Genomic DNA, 27660 nt, shown 5'->3' on the forward strand with positions numbered 1-27660 from the left:
AAGATCGTACTTTTTGGAGAAATGTCCTCTGGTCTGATGAAACAAAAATAGAAATGTTTGGCCATAAAGACCATCGTTATGTTTGGAGGAAAAGGGGGTAGGCTTGCAAGCCGAAGAACAACCTCCCAACTGTGAAGCACGGTTAATTAGCCTATCAGAAGCTTCTAAAGCCATGACATCATTTTCTGGAATTTTCCAAGCTGTTAAACGACACAGACAACTTAGTGTATGTAAACTTCTGACCCACTGGAATTGTGATTCTGTGAATTAAAGTGAAATAATCTGTTTGTAAACAATTGTTGGAAAAATTACTTGTGTCATACACAAAGTAGATGTCAATACTGAATTGCCAAAACTATAGTTTGTTATCAAGAAATTTGTGGAGTGGTTGAAAAATTAGTTTTCATGACTCCAACCTAAGTGTATGTAAACTTCCGACTTCAACTTGTTACGCCTTCTAGGAGTAGTGGGTGCGGAGTCAGGCGCAGAGAGACTTCTAGGAGTAGTGGGTGCGGAGTCAGGCGCAGAGAGCAGATGGTAAAGGATAACTGTATTTATTCCGGAGAAAAGTAGGTCACGCCAAAACACCAGGCGCATACAATGACCGGCCCAACAACAGGACACAAACAGTCCGGAGAAATACAGAAAATATCACATCCACAAAACAACAGAGAAACAAGCCCACGGGCTTACTGGGTTTAAATAGCCCACAATCACAACCTAAACACAAAACAGGTGCAACTAATCAGACACAACTAAATGAAACAGAAAAGGGGATCGGTGGCAGCTAGTAGGCCGGCGACGACGACCGCCGAGCGCCACCCGAACAGGAAGAGGCACCATCTTCGGCGGGATTCGTGACAGTATGTTGAAGATGTTGGGGTTCAAGCTGCATCCCTCTCTCACCACATGGCCCTGAGGAAAGAAACATGTGTGTTTTAATCGCACACCTGTTGTTTGTGTACATGGATTTTTAAATGTGGTATGTTTTCCCCCAACACCACTTTCCGTCACTTTGTATAGCAGACCCTCATGCCAAAATTAGTCAAAAGCATTTTGAAATCAACAAAGCATGAGAAGACTTTCCATTTGTTTTGGTTTGTTTGTTTGTCAATTAGGGGCAGCAGATAGCCTTGTGGTTAGAGCGTTGGACCAGTAACCGAAAAATTGCAAGATCGAATCCCTGAGCTGGCAAGGTACAAATCTGTCGTTCCGCCCCTGAACAAGGGAGTTAACCCACTGTTCCTAGGCCGTCATTGAAAATAAGAATTCGTTTTTAACTGACTTGCCTAGTTAAATAAAGGCAAAATAAAAAAAATAGGTTGTGCAGGGTGAATACGTGGTCTAATTTGGTAAAAAAGCCTATTTGACATTTGCTCAGTAAATTGTTTTCACTGAGGGAATGTACGAGTCTGCTGTTAAGGCAGAGGATTTTCCCAAGGTTGCTGTTGACGCGCATATCCCACAGTTGTTAATGGGGTGTAATGTGGTAAAATCTCTCTCTCTCTCTCCGCAACAAATTACATTGACTGACAGCTCCAATCATTCCACAGTATTTGCTCGGCAAGTACAGATGTGAGTGACACACAACTAATGGGAGGAGGGTGTCAGTAAAGGAAGACAAGAAATGAAACAGAAAACTAAATGCTCCCTGTATGACACCCTCCCCCTTGTCCCCCCCTCCTCCTCACCCGGTTCCCTCCCTTCCGTCATCTTCCTTTCTGACATTCCATTTCCACCAAATCCGTTTTGATAGCACATCACTGGGCCCGGCAAATGGCAGATAATCCTTCACAAGTTTATCACTAACCCCCTTTTTAAAAATGTTGTCTCCCTGCACATATGCCTGCTTTGCTTGCTGACACAATCTGCCAACCGGTGCAAGCCAGGTTTTCCGGATCACACATCAAAAAGCAGCAGAGACTCCCCAGCACAGCACAGTGAAGGGATGTCATGATAACACGCAGCACTCCACTGTGTTATGGAGGCTCAGTGTGCTTCAACTCTACAAGAAAATGTCAATTCTAAGCCGCACCATTCTCATTTAGACCATTCATGTTCAATGGTTTTCATTGCAAAATGAAGAGCAGTGATTTAAGATAATTAAATCAAATGGAAATAAGAAAGTCATTTTTGTATCCCAATAAAGAAAAACTCATTGCTGGAACTACATCATAATTTATCATAACTCCAAAGGAAATAAAATACACACATTATTCATCACAATGGGGAAATATTCCACATACAATTGGATATTCCAGTAAAGAGACGCCTGAAGTGACTGAGGTTGACGACAAATACCAGCAGTGAGAAACTCTAAGGAAAGGAATTAACTCTGTGAGTTAGTCTGTGCTGCTTCTAAAGCACCTAAACAAGTAATGGATTGGCCTAAGGGATGAAGTTTATGCAGCAGAGGAAGAGAAAGAGACCGCCTCACTTGATTACAGTATTTTCAGTTCTCTCTCTTTCCTAAACTTGATCTGATGAAGACTTAAATCCTCCTCTTGTTTTATTTAGTGCTCAATAAAGGAGCAGCCAGACACCAGGAGAAGTCATCCATCCTGTGCAGCATTGCTCCATCTCAAATGGCACCCTATTCCCTATTTAGTGCACTACTTTGACCAGGGTCCATAGGGCTCTGGTCAAAATTAGTATACTATATAAGGAGTAGGGTGTCATTTGGGACCAGGTCAAACTGCCAGTAAATCTCTCTTTACAAAACCAGTCCATTCAGCCTGCCAGCCTGCACAGATACATGTCCACCACAGCACCCTCCCCGGCTCCTTTTAAACACCTTTTCCTAGGAGACGCGGGGATATTACAAAGATAAAGCAGTGAGATAAGAGGAGAGATAGAGGGGGAGACGTGGGGATATTACAAAGATAAAGCAGTGAGATAAGAGGAGAGATAGAGGGGGAGACGCGGGGATATTACAAAGATAAAGCAGTGAGATAAGAGGAGAGATAGAGGGGGAGACGCGGGGATATTACCAAGATAAAGCAGTGAGATAAGAGGAGAGATAGAGGGGGAGACGTGGGGATATTACCAAGATAAAGCAGTGAGATAAGAGGAGAGATAGAGGGGGAGACGCGGGGATATTACAAAGATAAAGCAGTGAGATAAGAGGAGAGATAGAGGGGGAGACGTGGGGATATTACAAAGATAAAGCAGTGAGATAAGAGGAGAGATAGAGGGGGAGACGTGGGGATATTACAAAGATAAAGTAGTGAGATAAGAGGAGAGATAGAGGGGGAGACGCGGGGATATTACAAAGATAAAGCAGTGAGATAAGAGGAGAGATAGAGGGGGAGACGTGGGGATATTACCAAGATAAAGCAGTGAGATAAGAGGAGAGATAGAGGGGGAGACGTGGGGATATTACAAAGATAAAGCAGTGAGATAAGAGGAGAGATAGAGGGGGAGACTCGGGGATATTACCAAGATAAAGCAGTGAGATAAGAGGAGAGATAGAGGGGGAGACGTGGGGATATTACCAAGATAAAGCAGTGAGATAAGAGGAGAGATAGAGGGGGAGACGCGGGGATATTACCAAGATAAAGCAGTGAGATAAGAGGAGAGATAGAGGGGGAGACGTGGGGATATTACAAAGATAAAGCAGTGAGATAAGAGGAGAGATAGAGGGGGAGACGTGGGGATATTACAAAGATAAAGCAGTGAGATAAGAGGAGAGATAGAGGGGGAGACGTGGGGATATTACAAAGATAAAGCAGTGAGATAAGAGGAGAGATAGAGGGGGAGACGTGGGGATATTACCAAGATAAAGCAGTGAGATAAGAGGAGAGATAGAGGGGGAGAAGCAGGAAGAATGAGGAGGGAAAGTGGAGTTGTGGGTGAGGGATAGAAGTTAAACATTTATGCTGTAAAATAAAAGAGAGAGAGCAAAAGCAGAGAAAATAGAGAAGAGTGATTGTTTCTGGTACTTTGTTGGAGTGATTGAGTGTGAACGGTGGAGGTGTAAAGTACAAACAGAGGAATGACGAATGAGAGACAGATGGAGGGAGGAAAGGATGAGGCCTGAAGTATTCCCTCATGAGCCTGAAGAAAGAAGTGAGCGATAGCTAGGGAGGCCTGCAGAGCCTCCCTCGCCTCCATACATGGTGAATGCTCTCTCTTTTTTTCCAACCCTCTGTGTTGGTATGAGTGAGTGTGAGAGAGAGACTGAGACTATTGGACTAAGGAAATTTGATTTATGTCTTGGAACTTTGATCTCCTAAAAGGCTTGAGGATTTACACAACAATAATTCTTCTCGACACCAGCTAAAATAAATGATGTGCCGGTGGCAAGAGTCCAGAATAGGTTTTAATAGACTGACCAGTGCTGCAAGAGAGTGAGTGAGAGAAATGAGGGAGACAGAGAGAGAGAGAGAGATGGGATAAAGAGGGGGGGGGGGAAGAGAGAGACAGAGAGAGGGGGAGCAAGAGAGTGAGAGACAGAGAGAAAGCGACAAAGAGAGGGGGAGTGAGAGAGAGAGAAATAAAGAGACAGAGAGAAAGAGTGAGAGACAGAGAGAAAGAGAGATAGAGAGGTCTCAGACGGAATCCAGAGAGCCTTGATTTACAACAGATAATGAAAAAAACACCAAGGACACCGACCATAAGCAACTCCATAAGAAAATAGTAATAGTCTGTGTTCTCTGTGTTTTCCCATCATATCTAGTGTAATCGACAATATTGAAATCAGCCTAGCCATCTCCAGGCTCACAGAGAGAGACACACGTTACTTACACCTGGTTTATAGCAGGACTAGAATAGGTCACACAGTGGAAGCACAAATAGTTATAGCATGCTTCATAAGCTCAAAGCTCTCATAAAAGTAACAAAGTACACACCACAGAAGACAAGAGAGAGAGAGAGAGAGGGAGAGAGAGAGAGAGAGAGGGGGAGAACCGGAGAGATGAACAGAGTTTGTCAGAACAAGGAGATATATACTGAATTAGCTACACAAAGACAAGAAGGAATAGTTCATTTCCACACACACAAACACATGGTACCTTTTCATTTTCTTATTTTCACCTTCACCAAAGGGATGGGCTGTCAGTCCAATAATTTGACTCTCTGAACGGCTCTGAAAAAAGGCCCCAAATTTGCCAGAGCCATAAGTCCACTCTGCCCTCTCCCTCCCTCTCGCTTCCTTCTCTCGCTCTCTCTCTCTTCCCTCCTGCCCTCTCACTTTCCTTCTCTCGCTTTCCCTCTCCCTCCTGCCCTCTCGCTTTCCCTCTCCCTCCTGCCCTCTCGCTTCCTTCACTCTCTCTCTCTCTCTCTCTCTCTCTCTCTCTCTCTCTCTCTCTCTCTCTCTCTCTCTCTCTCTCTCTCCCTCTCCCTCTCCCTCTCCCTCTCCCTCTCCCTCTCCCTCTCCCTCCACTGTGACAGCTGGTTGTACTCAGTATTGGGTCTAACATGGTACTTTGAAATAGCAATCAATGCCTTTATACTGCAGGGAGGGCTTGTAAAAGTGTCATTGAGAGGAATATACAACGCCATATTTCACCCGGTTTTTCTATTTATAAATGCTGATTTACGGCTGCAGAAATGTGTACCCATTAAAGATGATATGATGTATTTTCAGCCTCGTTCTGAAACGCATTAATCTCTCTCTCTCTGTGTGTGTGTGTCCTTGTATTCTGTGTAGCTTAGGAGGCACCGGTATTGTAACCTTCTGGCAGGCCCTGCAGAAGCAGCTTGCTCTCGCTCCTTGCAACTAAATAACCCTTTATAGGCCCAAACTTAGCCAAGTTATTGGGGTGCTGTGCACATGCATTGAACCGGGGAAGGAAGGACAAAACATATCAACTGGATAAAAATGGAGATGCAAGAACACAAAAAAGAGAGATGAAGTGGAGAATCAGACAGCAGAGATGTGAGGGGGGAAATGATACAGCTACATATCCTCCCAGTAATCAATACAAGTATTGATTGCTATAGCCGAGCTGTTGGTGTTGTGTTATGTTATGTTATGTGGAGGCCTCACATATGAAGGCTGATGTTGGAATCTCCTCTCTCACACACACACAGACCCCCCCCCCCACCACCACCACCAACTCCTCTCTGTCTGTCTGTGGAGCGAGGATTAATGGTTGGACTGCAGCAGTAGCCGGGGTCAGCAGGGGAAATATTTCATAAGTGTCAGCTTGGCCCACAGCCATTAACTCAGAGTTACAAATGAGAATGCACATGCACGCTCCAATGACAAACAGCCGGATGCATGGGACTTTCTGGGGCACACATGGCCGTAGAGGGGGGTTAGGGTGATGTATAGGACTCCTTCACTTTCATGTATTCATCTCCAGTCTGAATTACAGCCGGGCCCACTATGAATTACAGCCGGGCCCACTTACAGCCGGGCCCACTATGAATTATAGCCGGGCCCACTATGAATTACAGCCGGGCCCACTATGAATTACAGCCGGGGCACTATGAATTACAGCCGGGCCCACTATGAATTACAGCCGGGCCCACTATGAATTACAGCCGGGCCCACTATGAATTACAGCCGGGCCCACTATGAATTACAGCCGGGCCCACTATGAATTACAGCCGGGCCTCCATGATTCTTAAATGGAAGAAGTTTGGAAAGCATATTTTTATTGTTTTGCTTTTTAAGCAAATTGCTTCCTTACAGTAACAAATTAATTATAGTGACTAGTGGCAAAATTAAATGTAATTGTGAATCTTCAATGATTGTCCATCTGGATCTGTTCATACAGTGCATTCGGAAAGTATTCAGACCCCTTCCCTTTTTCCACATTTTGTTACATTACAGCCTCATTTAAAATGGATTAAATAAAAAATGTTCCTCATCAATCTACACACAACACCCCATAATAACAAAGTGAAAACTGTTTTTTTTATGTTTGCAAATGTATAAAAAATAAAAAACAGAAATGCCTTATTTACATAAGTATTCAAACCTTTTGCTATGAGACTCGAAATTGAACTGGTGGATCCTGTTTCCATTGATCATCCATGAGATGTTTCTACAACTAGATTGGAGTCCACCTGTGGTCAATTCAATTTATTGGACATGATTTGGAAAGGTCCCACAGCAAAAACCTAGCCATGAGGTTGAAGAAATTGTCCGTAGAGCTCCGAGACAGGGTTGTGTCGAGGCACAGATCAGGTGAAGGGTACCAAAAACGTCTGCAGCATTGAAGGTCCCCAAGAACACAGTGGCCTCCATCATTCTTAAATGGAAGAAGTTTGGAACCACCAAGACTCTTCCAAACTGAGCAATCGGGGGAGAAGGGTCTTGGTCAGTGAGGTGACCAAGAACCTGATGGTGACCAAGAGCCTTTATGGTGGAGTGGCCAAACTACTCCTCAGTAAAAGGTACATTACAGCCCGCTTGGAGTTTGCCAAAAGGCACTTAAAGGACTCTCACACCACAAGAAACAAGATTCTGTGGTTAGGTGAAACCAAGATTGAACTCCTGAATGCTAAGTATCATGTCTGGAGGAAACCTGGCACCATCCATACGGTGAAGCATGGTGGTGGCAGCATCATGCTCAAGGGATGTTTTTCAGCAGCAGGAACTTTGAGACTAGTCAGGATCGAGGGAAAGATGAACGGAGCAAAGTACAGAGAGATCCTTGATGAAACCTGCTCCAGAGCGCACAGGACCTCAGACTGGGGCGAAGGTTCACCTTCCAACAGGACAACAACCGCAAGCACAAAGCCAAGACAACGCAGGAGTGGCTTCGGGACAAGTCTCTGAATGTCCTGTTCTGATCGAACATCTCTGGAGAGACCTGAAAATAGCTGTGCAGTGAAGTCCAACCTGACAGGGCTTGAGAGAATCTGCAGAGAAGAATGGGGGAAAACTCCTCAAGTACAGGTGTGCCAAGCTTGTAGCATCATACCCAAGATGATTCGAACCTGTAATCGCTAACAAATGTGCTTCAACAAAGTAATTAGTAAAGGGCCTGAATACTTATGTAAATGTCATATTTCCGTTTTTTATTGGGTATTGTGTGTAGATTGTTGAGGGGAAAAAAAACATTTTAATCTATTTTAGATTGTAACATGAAAACATAACAGATCTAGTGCTTTTTAGACATGTTTCAGAGAAAATGACAGATCTATGACTCACATTTCTATGTAAATTTGGTTAGGTCTCCCAAAAAGTTACATATTGCAGCTTTAAGACCTGTTGTCCCTCTGAGAAAAAATTGGGGCTTTTCAATTATATCACGTGTGTGGGGGTGTGACGTTGATAACTTAATCTCCCTGGTTCTTTAAAAAATTGGTGTTGTCAAAATTAGCACATTTGATGGACATTTTAAAAGAAGTGTGTGCAATTACTAATGATCATTTTTGTGAGTTTGATTTTCAAATTGTTTCTAGTAAATCAAATCAAATTGTATTTGTCACATACACATGGTTAGCAGATGTTAGTGCGAGTGTAGCGAAATGCTTGTGCTTCTAGTTCCGACAATGCAGTAATAACCAACAAGTAATCTAGCTAACAATTCCAAAACTACTACCTTATAGACACAAGTGTAAGGGGATAAAGAATATGTGGGAGCTTCTTGTTTTAGTTTCTGTCTGTAGGCAGGGATCAACAAAATGGAGTCGTGGTCAGCTTTTCCGAAAGGAGGGCGGGGCAGGGCCTTATATGCGTCGCGGAAGTTGGAATAGCAATGATCCAAGGTTTTTCCCGTCCTGGTTGCACAATCGATATGCTGATCAAATTTAGGGAGTCTTGTTTTCAGATTAGCCTTGTTAAAATCCCCAGCTACAATGAATGCAGCCTCCGGATATATGGATTCCAGTTTGCAAAGAGTCAAATAAAGTTCGTTCAGAGCCATCGATGTGTCTGCTTGGGGGAGAATATATACGGCTGTGATTATAATCGAAGAGAATTCCCTTGGTAGATAATGCGGTCTACATTTGATTGTGAGGATTTCTAAATCAGGTGAACAGAAGGACTTGAGTTCCTGTATGTTGTTTTGGCCACACCACGTCCCGTTAACCATAAAGCATACGCCCCCGCCCCTCTTCTTACCAGAAAGATGTTTGTTTCTGTCGGCGCGATGCGTGGAGAAACCAGCTGGCTGCACTGTCTCCGATAGCGTCTCTCCAGTGAGCCATGTTTCCGTGAAGCAAAGAACGTTACAGTCTCTGATGTCCCTCTGGAATGCTACCCTTGCTCGGATTTCATCAACCTTGTTGTCAAGAGACTGGACATTGGCGAGGAGAATGCTAGGGAGTGGTGCACGATGTGCCCGTCTCCGGAGTCTGACCAGAAGACCGCTTCGTTTTCCCCTTTTTCAAAGTCGTTTTTTGGGGTCGCCGGCCAGGATCCATTCCGTTGTCCTGGGTGAAAGGCAGAACACAGGGTCCGCTTCGCGAAAGTCATATTCTTGGTCGTACTGATGGTGAGTTGACGCTGCTCTTATGTTCAGTAGTTCTTCTCGACTGTATGTAATGAAACCTAAGATGACCTGGGGTATCAATGTAAGAAATAACACAAAAAAAAACAAAAAAACTGCATAGTTTCCTAGGAACGCGAAGCGAGGCGGCCATCTCTGTCGGCGCCGGAAGTTTCTAGTAAGTGAATATCTCAGGAATAGTTCTAAAAAAATATCGCCTTAAATTAGAGCTAAATACAAGGTTATCAAGAAATGTCCCTTGGTGGAAACCTCGATACAGCAACTATATTTTTCATCTACTGTACCCATTGACTGTAATGTTCATTTCATATTTGCGGCAGGGTAGCCTAGTGGTTAGAGCGTTGGACTCGTAACCGGAAGGTTGCAAGATCAAACCCCCAAGCTGACAAGGTACAAATCTGTCGTTCTGTCCCTGAACAGGCAGTTAACCCACTGTTCCTAGGCAGTCATTGAAAATAAGAATTTGTTCTTAACTGACTTGCTAGTTAAGTAAAATAAAAATATATATATTTACATCCTAATGACCAATACAGAGGACGATTTTGCACTTACTTTAAAATATAAATAACTATATTTTTCACATTTTCTTCTAGGTGACATGTTTTTATTATCAACCCAAACAGTTATGTTATATATCTGTTTCCTCAAGAGGATATGGAATGAATTTGTAAAATGGAGAAGTTCCTTTTTTATTCCATCCCGGGATTTCACTGCGGCAGTCATGGCCCAGGGTTGGAAAGCAACACGCTAGGAGATTAATGGGGGGGCGGTCCAGTGCAATAACCGTTTGTTTGATGTAACAAGACTGATTTACTTACACATTGATAGGCTTTTAATTGAGCATCTCCATCCTTCGTCACATGAAAGGCAGGGCGATCGACAAGGCCCCCTCTCACTCCGGATCTCGATAACTGACAGGTAACTCTGTGATGACCGAACTTTTCCCTTCCTTCTCCCACGAACACGACGATGATGCAGGAATTGCATGAAAGAAAACTAAATGTGCGGGATTCGGATGTGGTAGGCAGGTCTGGATTGTTGGCATATAGGTTTAGGCCTATACACTCATACTGCCTGCCTTGTGGGAATAAATGTTGCTTATTATTGACAGTCTATGACCATTTTATTGTAACTGAATTTTTAGATTTATTGTCAATCACATGAATATCTCTCAGGTGAGCATGGGAAGAGTAGGATATTGTTACAATAAAAGTCCATAGGGCAGCGCACAGTTGTCCCAGCGTCGTCCGGGTTTGGCGGTCATTGTAAATAAGAATTTGTTCTTATCTGACTTGCATAGTTAAATAAAGGTTAAACAAAAAAAGTTTAACCTTAGATTTTTTTGTTTAACCTTTACATATTTCTGATAACCAAACATGTACAGTACCAGTCAAAAGTTTGGACACACCTACTCATTCAATGGTTTTTCTTTATGAATACTATTTCCTACATTGTTGAATAGTAATGAAGACATCATGACTATGAAATAACATATGGAATCATGTAGTAACCATAAAAGTGTTAAACAAATCTAAATATATTTGAGATTCTTCAAAGTAGCCACCATTTGCCTTGATGTCAGCTTTGCACACTTGGCATTCTCTCAACCAGCATCATGAGGTAGTCACCTGAAATGCATTTCAATTAACAGGTGTGCCTTGTTAAAAGTTAATTTGTGGAATTTCTTTCCTTAATGCATTTGAGCCAATCAGTTGTGTTGTGACAAGGTAGCGGTGGTATACAGAAAATAGTCCTATTTGGTAAAAGACAAAGTCCATATTATGGCAAGAACAGATAAAATAAGCAAAGAGAAACAACAGTCCATCATTACTTAAAGACATGAAGGTCAGTCAATACAGAACATTTCAAGAACTTTTCAAGTTTCTCCAAGTGCAGTCTCAAAAACCATCAAGTGCTATGATGAAACTGGCTCTCATGAGGACCGCCACAGGAAAGGAAGACCCAGAGTTACCTCTGCTGCAGAGGATAAGTTCATTAGAGTTACCAGCTTCAGTAATTGCAGCCCAAATAAATGCTTCACGGAGTTCAAGTAACAGACACATCTCAACATCAACTATTAAGAGGAGACTGTGTGAATCAGGCCTTCATGGTCAAATGGTTGCAAAGAAACCACTAAAGCTTGTTAGCACAGGCCTGCTAACCGCCTGAATCGCCGCGTCCCAAACGCCCACCGGACCCATATTTACTTTCTATCTCTTTTGACTTTTAATTTGTTTATACCTTCCGGAAACCTGCCTCACCCAATGTGATACGGAATCGCTATTATTTTTTATTTATTTTTAGAACACACTCAAGAACCTCCAGAAGCTAACCAGCTAACTAGCTACAAGCTATTTAGTCATTGTTCGTTTTTTTAACCTGGATAACACTCGCCAGTCCAGCTTCCCTTCCCCATCCACCGCTGCCCCCTGGACACTGATCTCTTGGCTACATAGCTGATGCACGCTGGACTGTCCATAAATCACGGTACTCCATTCTGCTTGTTTGTTTTATCTGTTGGCCCCGTTGCCTAGTCTACGCCATTTTACCTGCTGTTGTTGTGCTAGCTGATTAGCTGTTGTCTCACCTACTGTTTTAGCTAGCTTTCCCAATTCAACACCTGTGATTACTGTATGCCTCGCTATATGTCTCTCTCAAATGTCAATATGCCTTGTATACTGTTGTTCAGGTTAGTTATCATTGTTTTAGTTCACAATGGAGCCCCTAGTTCCACTCTTCATACCCCTGATAACTCCTTTGTCCCACCTCCCACACATGCGGTGACCTCACCCATTACTACCAGCATGTCCAGAGATACAACCTCTCTCATCATCACCCAGTGCCTGGGCTTACCTCCGCTGTACCCGCACCCCACCATACCCCTGTCTGCGCATTATGCCCTGAATATATTCTACCATGCCCAGAAACCTGCTCCTCTTATTCTCTGTCCCCAACGCTCTAGGCGACCAGTTTTGATAGCCTTTAGCCGCACCCTCATACTACTCCTTCTCTGTTCCGCGGGTGATGTGGAGGTAAACCCAGGCCCTGCATGTCCCCAGGCACCCTCATTTGTTGACTTCTGTGTTCGAAAAAGCCTTGGTTTCATGCATGTCAACATCAGAAGCCTCCTCCCTAAGTTTGTCTTACTCACTGCTTTAGCACACTCTGCTAACCCTGATGTCCTTGCTGTGTCTGAATCCTGGCTCAGGAAGGCCACCAAAAATTCAGAGATTTCCATACCCAACTATAACATCTTCCGTCAAGATAGAACCGCCAAAGGGGGAGGAGTTGCAGTTTACTGCAGAGATGGCCTGCAAAGTAATGTCATACTTTCCAGGTCCATACCCAAACAGTTCGAACTACTAATTTTGAAAATTACTCTCTCCAGAAATAAGTCTCTCACGGTTGCCGCCTGCTACCGACCCCCCTCAGCTCCCAGCTGTGCCCTGGACACCATTTGTGAATTGATCGCCCCCCATCTAGCTTCAGAGTTTGTTCTGTTAGGTGACCTAAACTGGGATATGCTTAACACCCCGCCAGTCCTACAATCTAAGCTAGATGCCCTCAATCTCACACAAATCATCAAGGAACCCACCAGGTACAACCCTAACTCTGTAAACAAGGGCACCCTCATAGACGTCATCCTGACCAACTGGCCCTCCAAATACACCTCCGCTGTCTTCAACCAGGATCTCAGCGATCATTGCCTCATTGCCTGTATCCGCTACGGAGCCGCAGTCAAACGACCACCCCTCATCACTGTCAAGCGCTCCCTAAAACACTTCTGTGAGCAGGCCTTTCTAATCGACCTGGCCCGGGTATCCTGGAAGGACATTGACCTCATCCCGTCAGTTGAGGATGCCTGGTCATTCTTTAAAAGTAACTTCCTCACCATTTTAGATAAGCATGCTCCGTTCAAAAAATGCAGAACTAAGAACAGATACAGCCCTTGGTTCACCCCAGACCTGACTGCCCTCGACCAGCACAAAAACATCCTGTGGCGGACTGCAATAGCATCGAATAGTCCCCGTGATATGCAACTGTTCAGGGAAGTCCGGAACCAATACACGCAGTCAGTCAGGAAAGCTAAGGCCAGCTTCTTCAGGCAGAAGTTTGCATCCTGTAGCTCCAACTCCAAAAAGTTCTGGGACACTGTGAAGTCCATGGAGAACAAGAGCACCTCCTCCCAGCTGCCCACTGCACTGAGGCTAGGTAACACGGTCACCACTGATAAATCCATGATTATCGAAAACTTCAATAAGCATTTCTCAACGGCTGGCCATGCCTTCCGCCTGGCTACTTCAACCTCGGCCAACAGCTCCGCCCCCCCCGCAGCTCCTCGCCCAAGCCTCTCCAGGTTCTCCTTTACCCAAATCCAGATAGCAGATGTTCTGAAAGAGCTGCAAAACCTGGACCCGTACAAATCAGCTGGGCTTGACAATCTGGACCCTCTATTTCTGAAACTATCTGCCACCATTGTCGCAACCCCTATTACCAGCCTGTTCAACCTCTCTTTCATCTCATCTGAGATCCCCAAGGATTGGAAAGCTGCCGCAGTCATCCCCCTCTTCAAAGGGGGAGACACCCTGGACCCAAACTGTTACAGACCTATATCCATCCTACCCTGCCTATCTAAGGTCTTCGAAAGCCAAGTCAACAAACAGGTCACTGACCATCTCGAATCCCACCGTACCTTCTCCGCTGTGCAATCTGGTTTCCGAGCCGGTCATGGGTGCACCTCAGCCACACTCAAGGTACTAAACGACATCATAACCGCCATCGATAAAAGACAGTACTGTGCAGCCGTCTTCATCGACCTCGCCAAGGCTTTCGACTCTGTCAATCACCATATTCTTATCGGCAGACTCAGTAGCCTCGGTTTTTCGGATGACTGCATCGCCTGGTTCACCAATTACTTTGCAGACAGAGTTCAGTGTGTCAAATCGGAGGGCATGCTGTCCGGTCCTCTGGCAGTCTCTATGGGGGTGCCACAGGGTTCAATTCTCGGGCCGACTCTTTTCTCTGTGTATATCAATGATGTTGCTCTTGCTGCGGGCGATTCCCTGATCCACCTCTACGCAGACGACACCATTCTATATACTTTCGGCCCGTCTTTGGACACTGTGCTATCTAACCTCCAAACAAGCTTCAATGCCATACAACACTCCTTCCGTGGCCTCCAACTGCTCTTAAACGCTAGTAAAACCAAATGCATGCTTTTCAACCGGTCGCTGCCTGCACCTGCATGCCCGACTAGCATCACCACCCTGGATGGTTCCGACCTAGAATATGTGGACGTCTATAAGTACCTAGGTGTCTGGCTAGACTGCAAACTCTCCTTCCAGACTCATATCAAACATCTCCAATCGAAAATCAAATCAAGAGTCGGCTTTCTATTCCGCAACAAAGCCTCCTTCACTCAAGCCGCCAAGCTTACCCTAGTAAAACTGACTATCCTACCGATCCTCGACTTCGGCGATGTCATCTACAAAATGGCTTCCAACACTCTACTCAGCAAACTGGATGCAGTCTATCACAGTGCCATCCGTTTTGTCACTAAAGCACCTTATACTACCCACCACTGCGACTTGTATGCTCTAGTCGGCTGGCCCTCGCTACATATTCGTCGCCAGACCCACTGGCTCCAGGTCATCTACAAGTCTATGCTAGGTAAAGCTCCGCCTTATCTCAGCTCACTGGTCACGATGGCAACACCCATCCGTAGCACGCGCTCCAGCAGGTGTATCTCACTGATCATCCCTAAAGCCAACACCTCATTTGGCCGCCTTTCGTTCCAGTACTCTGCTGCCTGTGACTGGAACGAATTGCAAAAATCGCTGAAGTTGGAGACTTTTATCTCCCTCACCAACTTCAAACATCAGCTATCTGAGCAGCTAACCGATCGCTGCAGCTGTACATAGTCTATTGGTAAATAGCCCACCCTTTTCACCTACCTCATCCCCGTACTGTTTCTATTTATTTACTTTTCTGCTCTTCTGCACACCAATATCTCTACCTGTACATGACCATCTGATCTTTTATCACTCCAGTGTTAATCTGCAAAATTGTAATTATTTGCCTACCTCCTCATGCCTTTTGCACACATTGTATATAGACCCCCCCTTCGTTTTCTACTGTGTTATTGACTTGTTAATTGTTTACTCCATGTGTAACTCTTTGTTGTATGCTCACACTGCTATGCTTTATCTTGGCCAGGTCGCAGTTGCAAATGAGAACTTGTTCTCAACTAGCCTACCTGGTTAAATAAAGGTGAAATAAAAATAAAATAAATAAATAAAGGACTCCAATAATAAAAAGAGACTTGCTTGGGCCAAGAAACACGAGCAATGGACATTAGACTGGTGAATATCTGTATTTTGGTCTGATCAATCCAAGTTTGATATTTTTGGTTCTAACCGCTGTGAATTTGTGAGAGGCAGAGTAGGTTAACGGATGATTTCTGCATGTTTGGTTCCCACCGTGAAGCATGGAGGAGGTATGAGGGTGTGGATGTGCTTTGCTGGGACATTTATTTAGAATTCAAGGCACACTTAACCAGCATGGCTACCACAACATTCTGCAGCGATACGCCATCCCATTTGGTTTGCGCTTAGTGGGAGCGCAAAGGAGAGTAATGGAGTTCTGCATTAGATGACCGGGCCTCCACAATCACCCAACCTTTTTCCATTTGTATTTGTTTTATATGATCTTTTATTTAACTAGGTAAGTCAGTTAAAAACATATTCTTATTCATAATGACAGGCTGGGATTTAAAAAATACAAAAACAAATATAGGACAAAACACACATCACAACAAGAGAGACACCACAACATTACATAAAGAGAGACATAAGAAAACAACATAGCATAGTTGCAGCACATGACAATACAGGATAGTAGCAATACAACATGACAACAACATGGTAGCAACACATGGCAGCAGCACAACATGGAAGCAATATTGAGATGGTTTGGGATGAGTTGGACCGCAGAGCGAAGGAAAAGCAGCCAATAAGTGCTCAGCATGTGTGGGAACTCCTTTAAGACTGTTGGAAAAGCATTCCACATGAAGCCGGTTGAGAGAATGCCATGTGTGCAAACTTTCATCAAGACAAAGGGTGGCTACTTTGAATAATATAAAATATAGAATATATTTTCATTTGTGTAACACTTTTTTGGTTACTACATGATTCGATATGTGTTATTTCATAGTTTTGATGTCTTCACTATTACTGTACACAGTAAAAATAAAGAAAACCCTTGAATAGGTAGGTGTGTCCAAACTTTTGACTGGTACTGTAGGCATCATAACACAACTATGGCTACATTACTACTACCACTATTTGAGTGGGAGAAAATTCTAACTATTCCTAAAGTATGTAATACATTTTTATCTAGGGTTAGGCTGTGGCTGTTCATTGAGACATGTATTTTAGCATCTGACGACGGATAAATAGCACAATAAATAGCACAATAATACTGCTTGCAGCCTGTTAGTTATTAGTATTTATTCTGCATATCCTATTCATTATTTTGATATAATGGGAAAATACTGGAAGGATCAATGAAGATATACATTGTGCAAGACACCCAGCTAGCAGCACATAACATTCTAAGAACCATATGTTTCTTAGGTAGGAATTTCATTTAGTATTTAGTAAGGTTCTAAGAATTTTATTTAACATATACATTCCTTTCTCGGCATCAACAAAACTCTATCCTGTTTTCAGGTTTTTTGGTAGCGCCCACTAATTGGTCACACCTGAACTTAATTTGTCCTTGTTATGAGCTGATGTACGAAGGGCTATATAAATAAATTTGATTTGATTTTGATTTTATTTATTTCCTTTGAAATGTGATCTGTTTGACTAGACTAAAATGAATAGCTTTGTATAAGTAAAAAAAAACATGGCATTCTAGCTCCATCCTGGTGGCACAGTGTATTAATTCCATGGATAGAGAACAGAAGATAATAGGTTTGAAGCTCACTGAGGCCGTGCCACTATAATAAATACATGTGTTTGCATGATTATTGGCTAAGCAATTGTGCTTGGAGTTCAAAACAGTTAACCAAAGCTAGCAGTGTTATTGCAATTCTTATTGACATTTTTTCTTAAAACGTTATTTAATTACTTTCAAATAACCAATATTTTCCATTCTCAGAACATTTATAAAACCTCCCAGGAAAACTTTCAGGGAACCATAGTAAAATATTCTCAGAATCTCCTTGCAAACAAAAATGTATGTTCCCAGAACAGGTCAAATGTTCACTTCCATTCTCAGAACGATAAAAAAAACGTAGTTTTTCCGTTCAATAAAAGTATGGCTTAATTCACACACCCAATTGGAAACCAAAAACGTATGTTCCCACAACTTCCAAGGAATCACATGTGGTAGCTGGGAGGAATGTGCAGGAGATTTCATTTGCACCAAGTATGCGCACCAGATGGCACCCTATTCTCTATAGTGCATTACTTTTGACCAGGGCACTGTATAGAGAATGGTGTGCTATTTGGGACGCAAAGCCAAGTGCTGTGAATGCCTCGGTTGTACTTCTATCAAATGCCTTCTCTGGACCATTGCAAAAACACCTTTTGATGTCAGCTGAAATTTCACACAACAATGTAGGACAACCTGATTTGAGTCAGACGGGGTCTGGAAGTCCGTCAGTTAGTCTGTTCTCCCTGGTTCTTCACCCACTATTCCTGTTTTTTTTGTCCATGTGGAGCACAATAGATACATTATATTGTACCAGAAATATGTAAATATCCCACTTCTTATTGTGCATGTGTGCGTGTTGCTCTGAGTGTGTGTGTGTGAGAGAGAGTGTCTGTGAGAGAACCCTGTATGTAGATACTGATGTTTTAAACCAGAACCAATCAAAAATCCTTATTTTTAAACTATTTGTCCAGAGTGGAATGTTGCCTACTTTGCTCCTTTTCTGTTAAGAGGTTGAGGCCTAAATGTAATGTCTGCTACACCCTATGAAAGTCTTATTCACCCTGGAGAACACAGACGGGGCTAGAGCAGCAAAGCCCCAGCCTCAGGCCTGTATTCCCATTCCACACACCCCATAAGTCACACACAGATAATTAAATAGGAGTTATTTACATTCATTTCTCCTCCACTGCCCCTCAGACCATTTATCATTCTCCTCTCTGTGCCTGCAGCTTACAGTAGATGCATCCCAAATGACACCCTATTCCGTACTTAGTGCACTGCTTTTGACCAGAGCCCATATGTGAGGGGTATTGACATGTTGAATGAACTGAGCTGTCTGTTTGAACTACTGGCACACAGCTCGGACACCCATGCATACCCCACAAGACATGCCAGCAAAGGTCTCTTCACAGTCCCCAAGTCAACAACAGACTATGGGAGGAGCACAGTACTACATAGAGCCATGACTACAGGGAACTCTATTCCACATCAAGTAACTGATGCAAGCACTAAAATTAATTTTAAAAAGTGTATAAAAAATATACCTTATGGAACAGCAGGGACTGTGAAGCAACACAGACATAGGCACAGACACATGTATACACACACACACAACAACATATGCACTATACACACACGTACGTACACATGGATTTTGTGTTGTAGATATATGATAGTGGAGTAGGGGCCTGAGGGCACATACTTAGTGTGTTGTGAAATCTGTTGTACATGTATTATACATTTTGTTCAATTGTTTAAGTGCCTTAATTTTGTTGGACCCCAGGAAGAGTAGCTGCTGTCTTGGCAGCTGCTAATAAGGATCCATAATAAATACAAATACAAATGGGGCTTTGGTCAACAGTAGTGCACTATATAGGGAATATGGGGCCATTTGGGATGCAGACAGTAAACTACACTCAGTCAGTGGTTTCTCTCCATTTACGCTCCATTGATCGAATCAGAGGGCTATAGAAATGGACATGGTCTGAAAACCATTTGAAATATGGGCTGAACTACAGCATCTTCCTTTATAACTTAACGATCACACCAGAGGTCAATTGAGAATGAACATCCTCATGTGCCTCAAACTTTATTTTACTCTTACAAGAAGTAGGTCTACAATTCTGTATATCACTAAACTCAAGTGAGTCAAACACCAACCTTTTCACAAATAAGGCCAGCCATTTTACATGTTAGCAGATGCTATTATGCTTGCTCAAGGGAACATCAACAGATTTTTCCCTTAGGTCACCTCAGTGATTCCAACCAACAACCTTTCAGTTACTGGCCCAACCCTCTTAACCGCTAGGTTACCTGCCGCCCTAGGCTTCCATTACATGCCTCAGTGGGTCTGTAAATCACACGATCGAAGACAGAGGATGTCTGTGGGGTCCTCTAGTCTCCGTTGCCTAGCCGTGTAGCCCTAGACACAGGACAGGGTGTTTTGTTAGGCTGCTGTTCTAGTAAAGACCTCTTGCTTTGATATGGCCATGCAAAGGCAAATGCTTCCAGGGCCGGCCGAAGAGATTTCTACTGCAGAGCGCCCTCTTGATGGGAAACCCACCCCTTAAATATCAACAACAGGAAATGGCCATCAGTCACCAACATGCCACAACAGCTGTAACCAGCCCAACTTCAATGCAAAACATGAAAGGAGCTGCTCCCCATTGTTTCAGCCCTCCCCTTGTTTCTTTCTCTCGCTCTTTGTGTCTTTTTCCTCTCTTGTCCTCCTCCAGGTCCCCCCCCCCACCCCTTCTTTAAACCCACACGCCCAAAATATACCCTTTCTCTTAACCAACTGACCCCCTTGCAAATGGAGGACTGAGTTACACGTATATCGGTGAATAACTTGCGTTATACGCATGGCACGTTTCCTCATGAAATTTCTTGAATGTTTTAGATCAGCACTAGACACTGAATAAAAATAGATTTGAAGTTATTTCTATTCTGCATGCTTTGTGGCCTAACCTACATTTGAATTGGCTTTGTGTCATGAACATTATAACCAATCTTCATCTATTTGTACAGCTTTCATCGCATGGTTGAATAAAACAAGCACACACAGAGAGACACATTGAAAACAAAGATCACATCACACTTAACCCCTTGTACATCTGCATTCACATGCTCTTGGATCTGGGCAGGTTATTCAAGCGTTCACTGCACTGTGTAGGTGATAAGTGACGGCTAAGCCTAATGATGACAGGTCAAACAGCGATCCTGTTGAGTGAGGCAGAAGAAGTGACTTCATCTATCCATCCCCCAGCCAGCCAGCATCCCACTGCCTTTCCTCTTAACTAAAGATAAATGGCATTCGTCGTTATAGTCAAGGACTACTCTGCTGACAGCACCATTAATAATGGGACATGGAAAGTGTGACAGAGCTTATCAAGCTTGTAATGGGCCATTATGACACATAAGCAGCACAGAAAAAGGCCCTTATTTATTGTTCTCTTGAGTCATTGAGTATGTCAGCTAGACTACATTTCTCTCAGTGTAATTGGTTTAAATTAACAGTGTTGTTTTGTTTAAAACAGAACAGGTATATACTCCCAGCTGTTGTTTAGGAAGATAGAACACACACAGCTGGTACAAGATGAGTTGTTCCTCATTTCAACTGGGCCTGAGATTACAAACTAGATTTATGGAGGAATAGTTGTCCTTTTTATGTTTGAATGAGGCAAAAAAAATGTTGATGTTGATGGTTGTCACATAAGTTCACATAACATGATTAATCAGTATTTGATTGGATAATATTGGTTGAATATGTTTTTAGTTTTTTTTGCTGTGTTACTGTCAGACAGTTGATATTGTGTTGTCATGACAGGCACCTCTAGACAAGTGTGACATTCAAATTGTTCACCTAAATGGAGACGATGACATGTATTAGATGGCCTTTTAACGGGAGGTGACATGGCACCATGTGGTTACTTGGGACAGAAATTAGAACTATCATGCCAGACATGATTTATGACCAATGGAGGAGCAGAGTAGCCAGAGCATCACAGTTTCTTTATTTCAGACAGATTATAATTGCATCCGTCAGGGAAAATTTTCAAATAATACATCCAATTCATTGCGTAATTAGATTAGTTAAATTACCTAATTGGCAATTCAGCCAGCAGTAATGCAATAAAGGCAATTAACATTCCAGAATTGTACCCAGACATGAACATAGTGCTGTTATTTCGAATTGAATGAACTAATTTACAAGGGGAATGGGTATAGGCTATATAACAAATGACATCTAAAGCAAACCATCAGCTTGTTGTGTGGGTATGAACTATCTATGGTAGAGATCGTTTTTTATTGACATAAAAAGTGACTTAAATTTCAGTTATCATAAAAGTACATGTCTATATATTATGCAATATTTAAAAACATTGCCAAGGAGAGTGTAGGGGTGTGGACACAGGCAGGCCGCGCCTCTACAAGGAGAGCCGATCCCCTTATTACGAATGCGCGAACTCGCGATTGGACAGCGGTTTCTTGCTTAAAAAATTCGCCTCCTTAGTTTGGTCTTTAGTATGTGAAATGAGCATGGTACTAGCTGTTGTGTGAACAGAGAGACAGTGGGACAGCGACAGGAAAGCCTGACCGTATCGTCTACGGGGATATTATATTTACACTTGTCCATGTTTATTATTTTCTGGTGATAACTGACTACAGATGATCCTTCTGCTCCATTCCTCTTTTACAAGACGGACGGATGTAATTGTCCAATCCAAGGAAAGTATTTTGAAAGGAAGGAAGATTGGGTCAAGGAATGTTGACATTTGAGAGAATTCTTCTTCTATAAAGACAATAATTTGAACTGATTCATGAGACCCGTGCTACTGTTGGTATATTTGGATTAAAACAGACCGAGTACTTATGCTTGATTATTGATTTGTGCATCATATGTTGTTTTCATAAATGTATTTCTACTTACAACAACACGTTCCCTGCCATCGCCCGAACTCTGCGCCGCCCCGATCCAGATGAACAATTCTCCCCGTGGATCTGACGCGCATTTACGCAGTCCGTCCCCTGAGCGTACCGGTAACGACCGTTGTAATTCACTCCCGAGAGGAACTAAAATACAGCTGGTTTCCGTACCTTCTCCCTCAGATCCAACACGCCAGGCTAGAAGGCTGCCTATTCGGATTCTAAAGATGTTGAGCACTCACAGTAGCATCTTGCTACACCCAGAGTATCTCCAACCCCTGACGTCCGCGCCAGTAAGCATTGAGGTAAGCAAAGCACATTTTCTAGAACTGTCGAATTCTTCGATCATCCTCGACCGTGTTAATGTTTGGAATTATTTACAAATATTTATAAATATCCCACGTAGTTTCCAAGATTACTCATGTATTAGCCTACGCATCAAATTACGCATAACATTGTAACTAATTCGTCTACATTACAATACAGTGTATATTTATTTTACCTTTCAAGTGACCCAACAAACTAGATTATGAAATTAATATTTCAAATGAGTAGCCTATTATTGAGTTATTCTTGAGTTATTGAGGTTACATAAATAGGCCAGTGTGTTGATTTGATACTCTCATATATTGTGTGTAATTGTCTGTAAAATATGTAAACAGAAATAGTTCAATCGTTTCCTTCGTTTTTCCCAAATAGAACAGATGCTATTTACCCCGTGCCAACATTGCAGTCATACATTTTTCTCGCTTTCGCTCTTTCTGTTAAGGATTTTTTCATAGGGCAAACACAGGGAAATAAAACTTTTGGGCAGATTGATGTCTCCTTCCCTCTGCGAATAGATATATATGACTCATGGGCTAAATTATTACTAACATTTACAACGCATTTTACTGCACCTTGTTTATTGGATGGACATTTTATTTGGCCTATTAAATTATACTGGCTAAAATATATTTATAGTGGACATACTATACACTCAGAACAAAATCGAAGAAAAAAATTACAGAATAGTTACCGAATTACCATCCAATGTAAGACCAGTATAGAGTGTGATTATAGAGTACTTTAACGTGGCGGTGCTCTCATCCTGCCTCTGTTTGTGTCGCCCCCTCAGCTGGATGCTAAGAAGAGTCCTCTGGCCCTGCTGGCTCAGACCTGCTCACAGATCGGCAAACCAGACCCCCCCTCCTCATCCAAGCTGGGCTCCCTCTCCTCCATCAGCCTCAGTGACAAGGAGCCATCCGGACGCTCCTCCAGCTCTGGCCACAAGTCTGGAGACCAACACCAGTCCCTGGAGGATAAGTCCAGCTTCAAGCCTTACAACAAGGCCGGAGGGGAATGCCGCAAGGATGGGTTGGTGACCAAGGGTGCTACAGACAAAGCTGGCTTCAGGGTGCCCAGTGGTGGATCTGGGAGCAGTGGCTCTTGCCCGTCCTTCCCCCCACACTCCACCTCTCCCAGCTCCACCTCCCCTCCCCTGCACTCCCAAGGCCAGTCCCACAGACAGACCCAGTCCCCCTCCACACAGCAGCAGACATCACACTCTCAGGCCCTGCACATAGACAACAAGCCTGTGAGCTCGGACCAGGCCAGCTCAGACAGCAGCACAGGGAAGAAAGATTCTGATCACAGTAAGGAGAAACTGGATGGGGCCCAGCTAGCTAACTCCAGTCACATGCGGGCTATCGCCAACTCCAGCAATGCCAGCTCCGCTAGCAGCCCGCGGCCGGAGAGCAAGGCTGACTCACAGTCCTCTCAGTCTGGGCTAGGCTCCGGACACATCGCCCCTGTCTCCCCCTTCAAACCAAGCCATTCAATCTTCCCCATGCCCCCCTCCTCCATGGGTTACCATGGCTCCATAGTGGGTGCCTATGCAGGCTACCCATCTCAGTTCATGGATCATACCAAGTCTAGTCTAGGGATGGGGATCCCAGGAAAGCACCCCAGCTCCAGCCCCCTCACTGGGGCCTCACCTCCTTCCCTCATGCAGGGTCTATGCAGGGACCCGTACTGTTTGACTTACCCCAACCACCCCCATTTAGGGGGAAGCAACTGCAATACATGTGTCCATGACCCCTCCTCTCTAAAATCAGGTTACCAAATCATGTACCCATCACACCACCTTCACTCCCTCCACCCCAGCTCTCTATCCTCCACCACCCCCACCCTGTCCCACCCACTCTATACCTACGGCTACATGCTGCAGAACGAGCCCCAGCCACATGCCTGTAACTGGGTGTCAGTAGGAGGGCCGTGTGACAAACGTTTCTCCACGTCAGAGGAGCTGCTGGCCCACCTGCGTACTCACACAGCTCTAACTGGTGGGCTGGACAGTAAGCCCCTATCTGCCTACCCCTCCTCAGCCGCCTCCTGCCACCTCCACCTTCCCCAACCCGGCAGCCCCGGCACTCTGCCCAGCTCCTTCTCCCTGCGGGGGTCACCTGGCCTGAGCCTGGCTCGCTACCACCCCTACAGCAAGGCCCACCTGCCCGGAACCCCAGGCCTGCCCATGCACTCACTGCAGGCGTCCTCGCCCTACTACTCCCCCTATGCCATCTACAGCCAGAGACTAGGCTCAGCCTCCACCCTGGGCTACCAGTGACGTCTGAGGACACAACGACAACAGAACAGGCACAAGCTGGACACCTCAAATATGCACAGTGGATGGATGGACCAGGCCCCGTCTGGACAGGAGGGGTCCTCGCCAGTCGCCAGAACAAGGGGGCCTTACCATGCCTGCCTGGAATACCACCTGTTAGCCACAGGATTCTGAATGGCATTTCAATGGCAAGACCCAGTGGTGATGGCTGGCCAGCAGTAAAGGCCCAGAGACATTGGTGTGTGGGCCAGACACCTGCCTGGGAACAGAAAGGAGCTTGAATTTGATTGGATGAGATTGTGGGATTTCGGATTGGTTTTTGATTTTTTTTTGTATATTTTTTTTGCTCCCTCCCAGGACTGAAAACATGTATTTATTTTTCACTTGAGCGCTTGGCATTCAAACTTGGGGGAAGTTTACTATCCAAATTAATTGTTCATAAGTATTCTAATTGGAAAAAAAATATTTTAAATATATTGTTATTATGCCTATCATACACTCTTTAAATAAAGTTTTTCACAATGGCAAAGATGGACTGTGTTTTTTTCTGGAGAAATAAGCCTACATTTGTTCTTTGCTTCTGTGTCTTTCCATCTCTGCTGTTTGTTTTCTTCTTCTATTCAGACTGATGGAAAATGTAATGTCACGATGATAGTCTTGATAAATTGCCATTTATTTAGTATTTGTACATAAGCGACGATGCAAACAATTTTCAAGTGTTATCGAGTCAGCCCATTGGAGTTGCTGACTGTCACTGAAAGAGGATGAGATTCATTCAAACGAAATAAAGACACACCGATGGCAGTGCTGCCCATCTGACAGGGAAAGGTCTTATTTGGTTTTAAAACATGTACTTGATTGCATTTAAAGTTGTTTTATTGAAATGCTTATATTGTGTCATAACTTGTGACACTATAAAACTAGTTTTCATTAGGGTTATAAGGGGGTCATTTATCTTTTTGCTAAATTGTACTAAATTATTTTAGTAAACAATTTAACTATTCAAATATTAATGTAATTTAGCTGTTGCAGTTCTATGGACAAGTATAGTTGTAATTTAGTGATATGCTACAGCTATATGGATATATGTAATAATTCAGAATAAATAACAGTTGATGGGATTTCACACTGTCCCAGAGAAGGCAGATCATATTTAGCTTCTTACTAAAGACTACTATCCCTCTTTCCTCTCCTTCTCCCTCTACCTCCACCACAATGTTGGGAGTGCAAGACAGGGTTTAATTGCTGATGCTTGTTTGTTAGGGGGCCAGAATAGCAGTCTCAGCAGCACTGTGGCTTGCTGGCTGTCACTGAGTGGCCGCTGGGTCAGTGGGATTTCGATAATGACTGGAGGGTTGCTGACCCTGGCTCCCCTCCCTGTTTGACGGATGGCCCTGCTACACAAAGGCCAGGGCTAACAATGGGAGGTAGTTAATAGAGAAATATTAATCAAGCTCCTGACACCTTGTCCTCCCTAGAGAGGAGGAGCACAGCCTTTAAACCAGGAAACACAAACAACAAGCCTGTGTCCCAAATGGCACCATGTTCACTATGTAGTACAATACTTTTGACCAGAGCCCCCTGGGTCCTGGTCAAAAGTAGTGCACTAAAGACTAGGATGACAGTTGGGACAGATACTATGGCTCTCCCCTGGTGGGGAACAGCATTTAGTAGGTTAATAAATACAATACTGTATTATGTATTATCTGAGGACAGATTTCTCTGTTTTAAGTATCTGTTAGATGCTAATATTCAGGGATAGAGAATGAAAGCCTATGTAACAACAACACCACAGTTCAGTAATTCCAGTGTTTTGTGTCTTGGTTCAATTAAATAATGGTTTATTTATCTAGCCTGAATGGTCTGATAGTGTGGAGGATAGGAGGTTTATCCGTAAGTGAAGAGGCTAGTAGTCAGTCTCGGGGGTGGCTATTGACCCCGACTCCCAGACTCCCCTAGCTAGAGAAGCACACTCGGTTCATTAGCACTCCAGACAGGAGAGAGGGAGAGGCGACCACAGGTGTCACTTGACAGGGCCATTAACAAAATAGATCACGCTCCCAAACCTCTGTGGGCTTGCCAGCTCCAGCCCTTCCTGCCCAGGAAGGTCACTCTGCCCTGAGAGCTGAGCAGGTGAACTCATCAGGAGGGAGGGAAGCCCAGCGTACACATTTTTCACCCCCAGAAACAAGCTAATGCCAACAGACTGGGACATGGATGGTCTGCCACACATATGGCTTATCTGTGTTCTCTATCTGTTTTCAGGGTTGGATCAGAGGTTGGAATCAAAACTAGGACAGATAAGTTGTTGTTTTTAGCTTGTACTGTAAATAAGAATACAGTTTATATTGAAGATACATTAAAGTGCTAAAAGAGGTCCACTAATTGGGTCATATCCTAGTATATGTTGCCACCTATGGGTCTGTTGTAGAAGTACAGATTATATATTTGACTCAGTATTGCATTATTCCTCTTTGTCATGTTGTACATAACTATTGGCTTTGTTTATCCAGATCCCTGTGTAAATGTAGTAGTAATTGTCAGAGTTCAAAAATGATGTTAATGTCCTCTAGAGGCTGGCGCTGGCCCTTAAAAGACTGGTGTGAGAGATCAGCCTCACACTAGTGTATTAGAACCAGAGGTCAAACTGAGGACAAAACGTTCAATCTTGTCAAGAGGGAGGAATTAATTCTGCTGTCGCCCATTTACACTCATTCATCAAAGGCTTCACTATTCTTTCCATCTCAGTACTCTCATCAGTCTCACTCTCCATCTATCTTT

At 43.7% G+C, this 27660-nt stretch overlaps 1 protein-coding gene and 1 long non-coding RNA gene across 3 annotated transcripts; one reads left to right on the forward strand and one right to left on the reverse strand.

Annotated features, from left to right (window-relative positions):
* Window positions 1-538: 538 nt before the first annotated feature.
* LOC116374817 (uncharacterized) lies at window positions 539-22388 on the reverse strand. Of its 2 annotated transcripts, none has more exons than XR_004210753.1 (2): window positions 22282-22388; window positions 539-915 (listed from the first exon to the last, which is right to left on the reverse strand). It is a non-coding gene; the product is annotated as an uncharacterized LOC116374817 (long non-coding RNA). The 2 variants fall into 2 exon arrangements; XR_004210754.1 differs by lacking the exon at window positions 22282-22388 and adding an exon at window positions 5013-5218.
* On the forward strand, window positions 21832-25420 carry LOC109896087 (zinc finger protein 703-like). The gene is made up of 2 exons (XM_020490318.2): window positions 21832-22582; window positions 23395-25420. The coding sequence occupies exons 1-2, from the start codon at window positions 22331-22333 to the stop codon at window positions 24880-24882; spliced, it is 1740 nt and encodes a 579-aa protein (XP_020345907.1). The 5' UTR covers window positions 21832-22330; the 3' UTR covers window positions 24883-25420.
* Window positions 25421-27660: the final 2240 nt, after the last annotated feature.

The sequence above is a fragment of the Oncorhynchus kisutch genome, linkage group LG8, assembly GCF_002021735.2.
Source record: "Oncorhynchus kisutch isolate 150728-3 linkage group LG8, Okis_V2, whole genome shotgun sequence".
NCBI classification, from domain to species: Eukaryota; Metazoa; Chordata; class Actinopteri; order Salmoniformes; family Salmonidae; genus Oncorhynchus; species Oncorhynchus kisutch.

Bases quoted from the DNA above. Each gene is read 5' to 3' on its own strand.
- LOC109896087 (XM_020490318.2), top strand. From the start codon at position 22,331: ATGAACAATTCTCCCCGTGGATCTGACGCGCATTTACGCAGTCCGTCC. The intron at 22,583-23,394 runs GTAAGCAAAGCA...TCGCCCCCTCAG, and splicing joins CCGCGCCAGTAAGCATTGAG to CTGGATGCTAAGAAGAGTCC.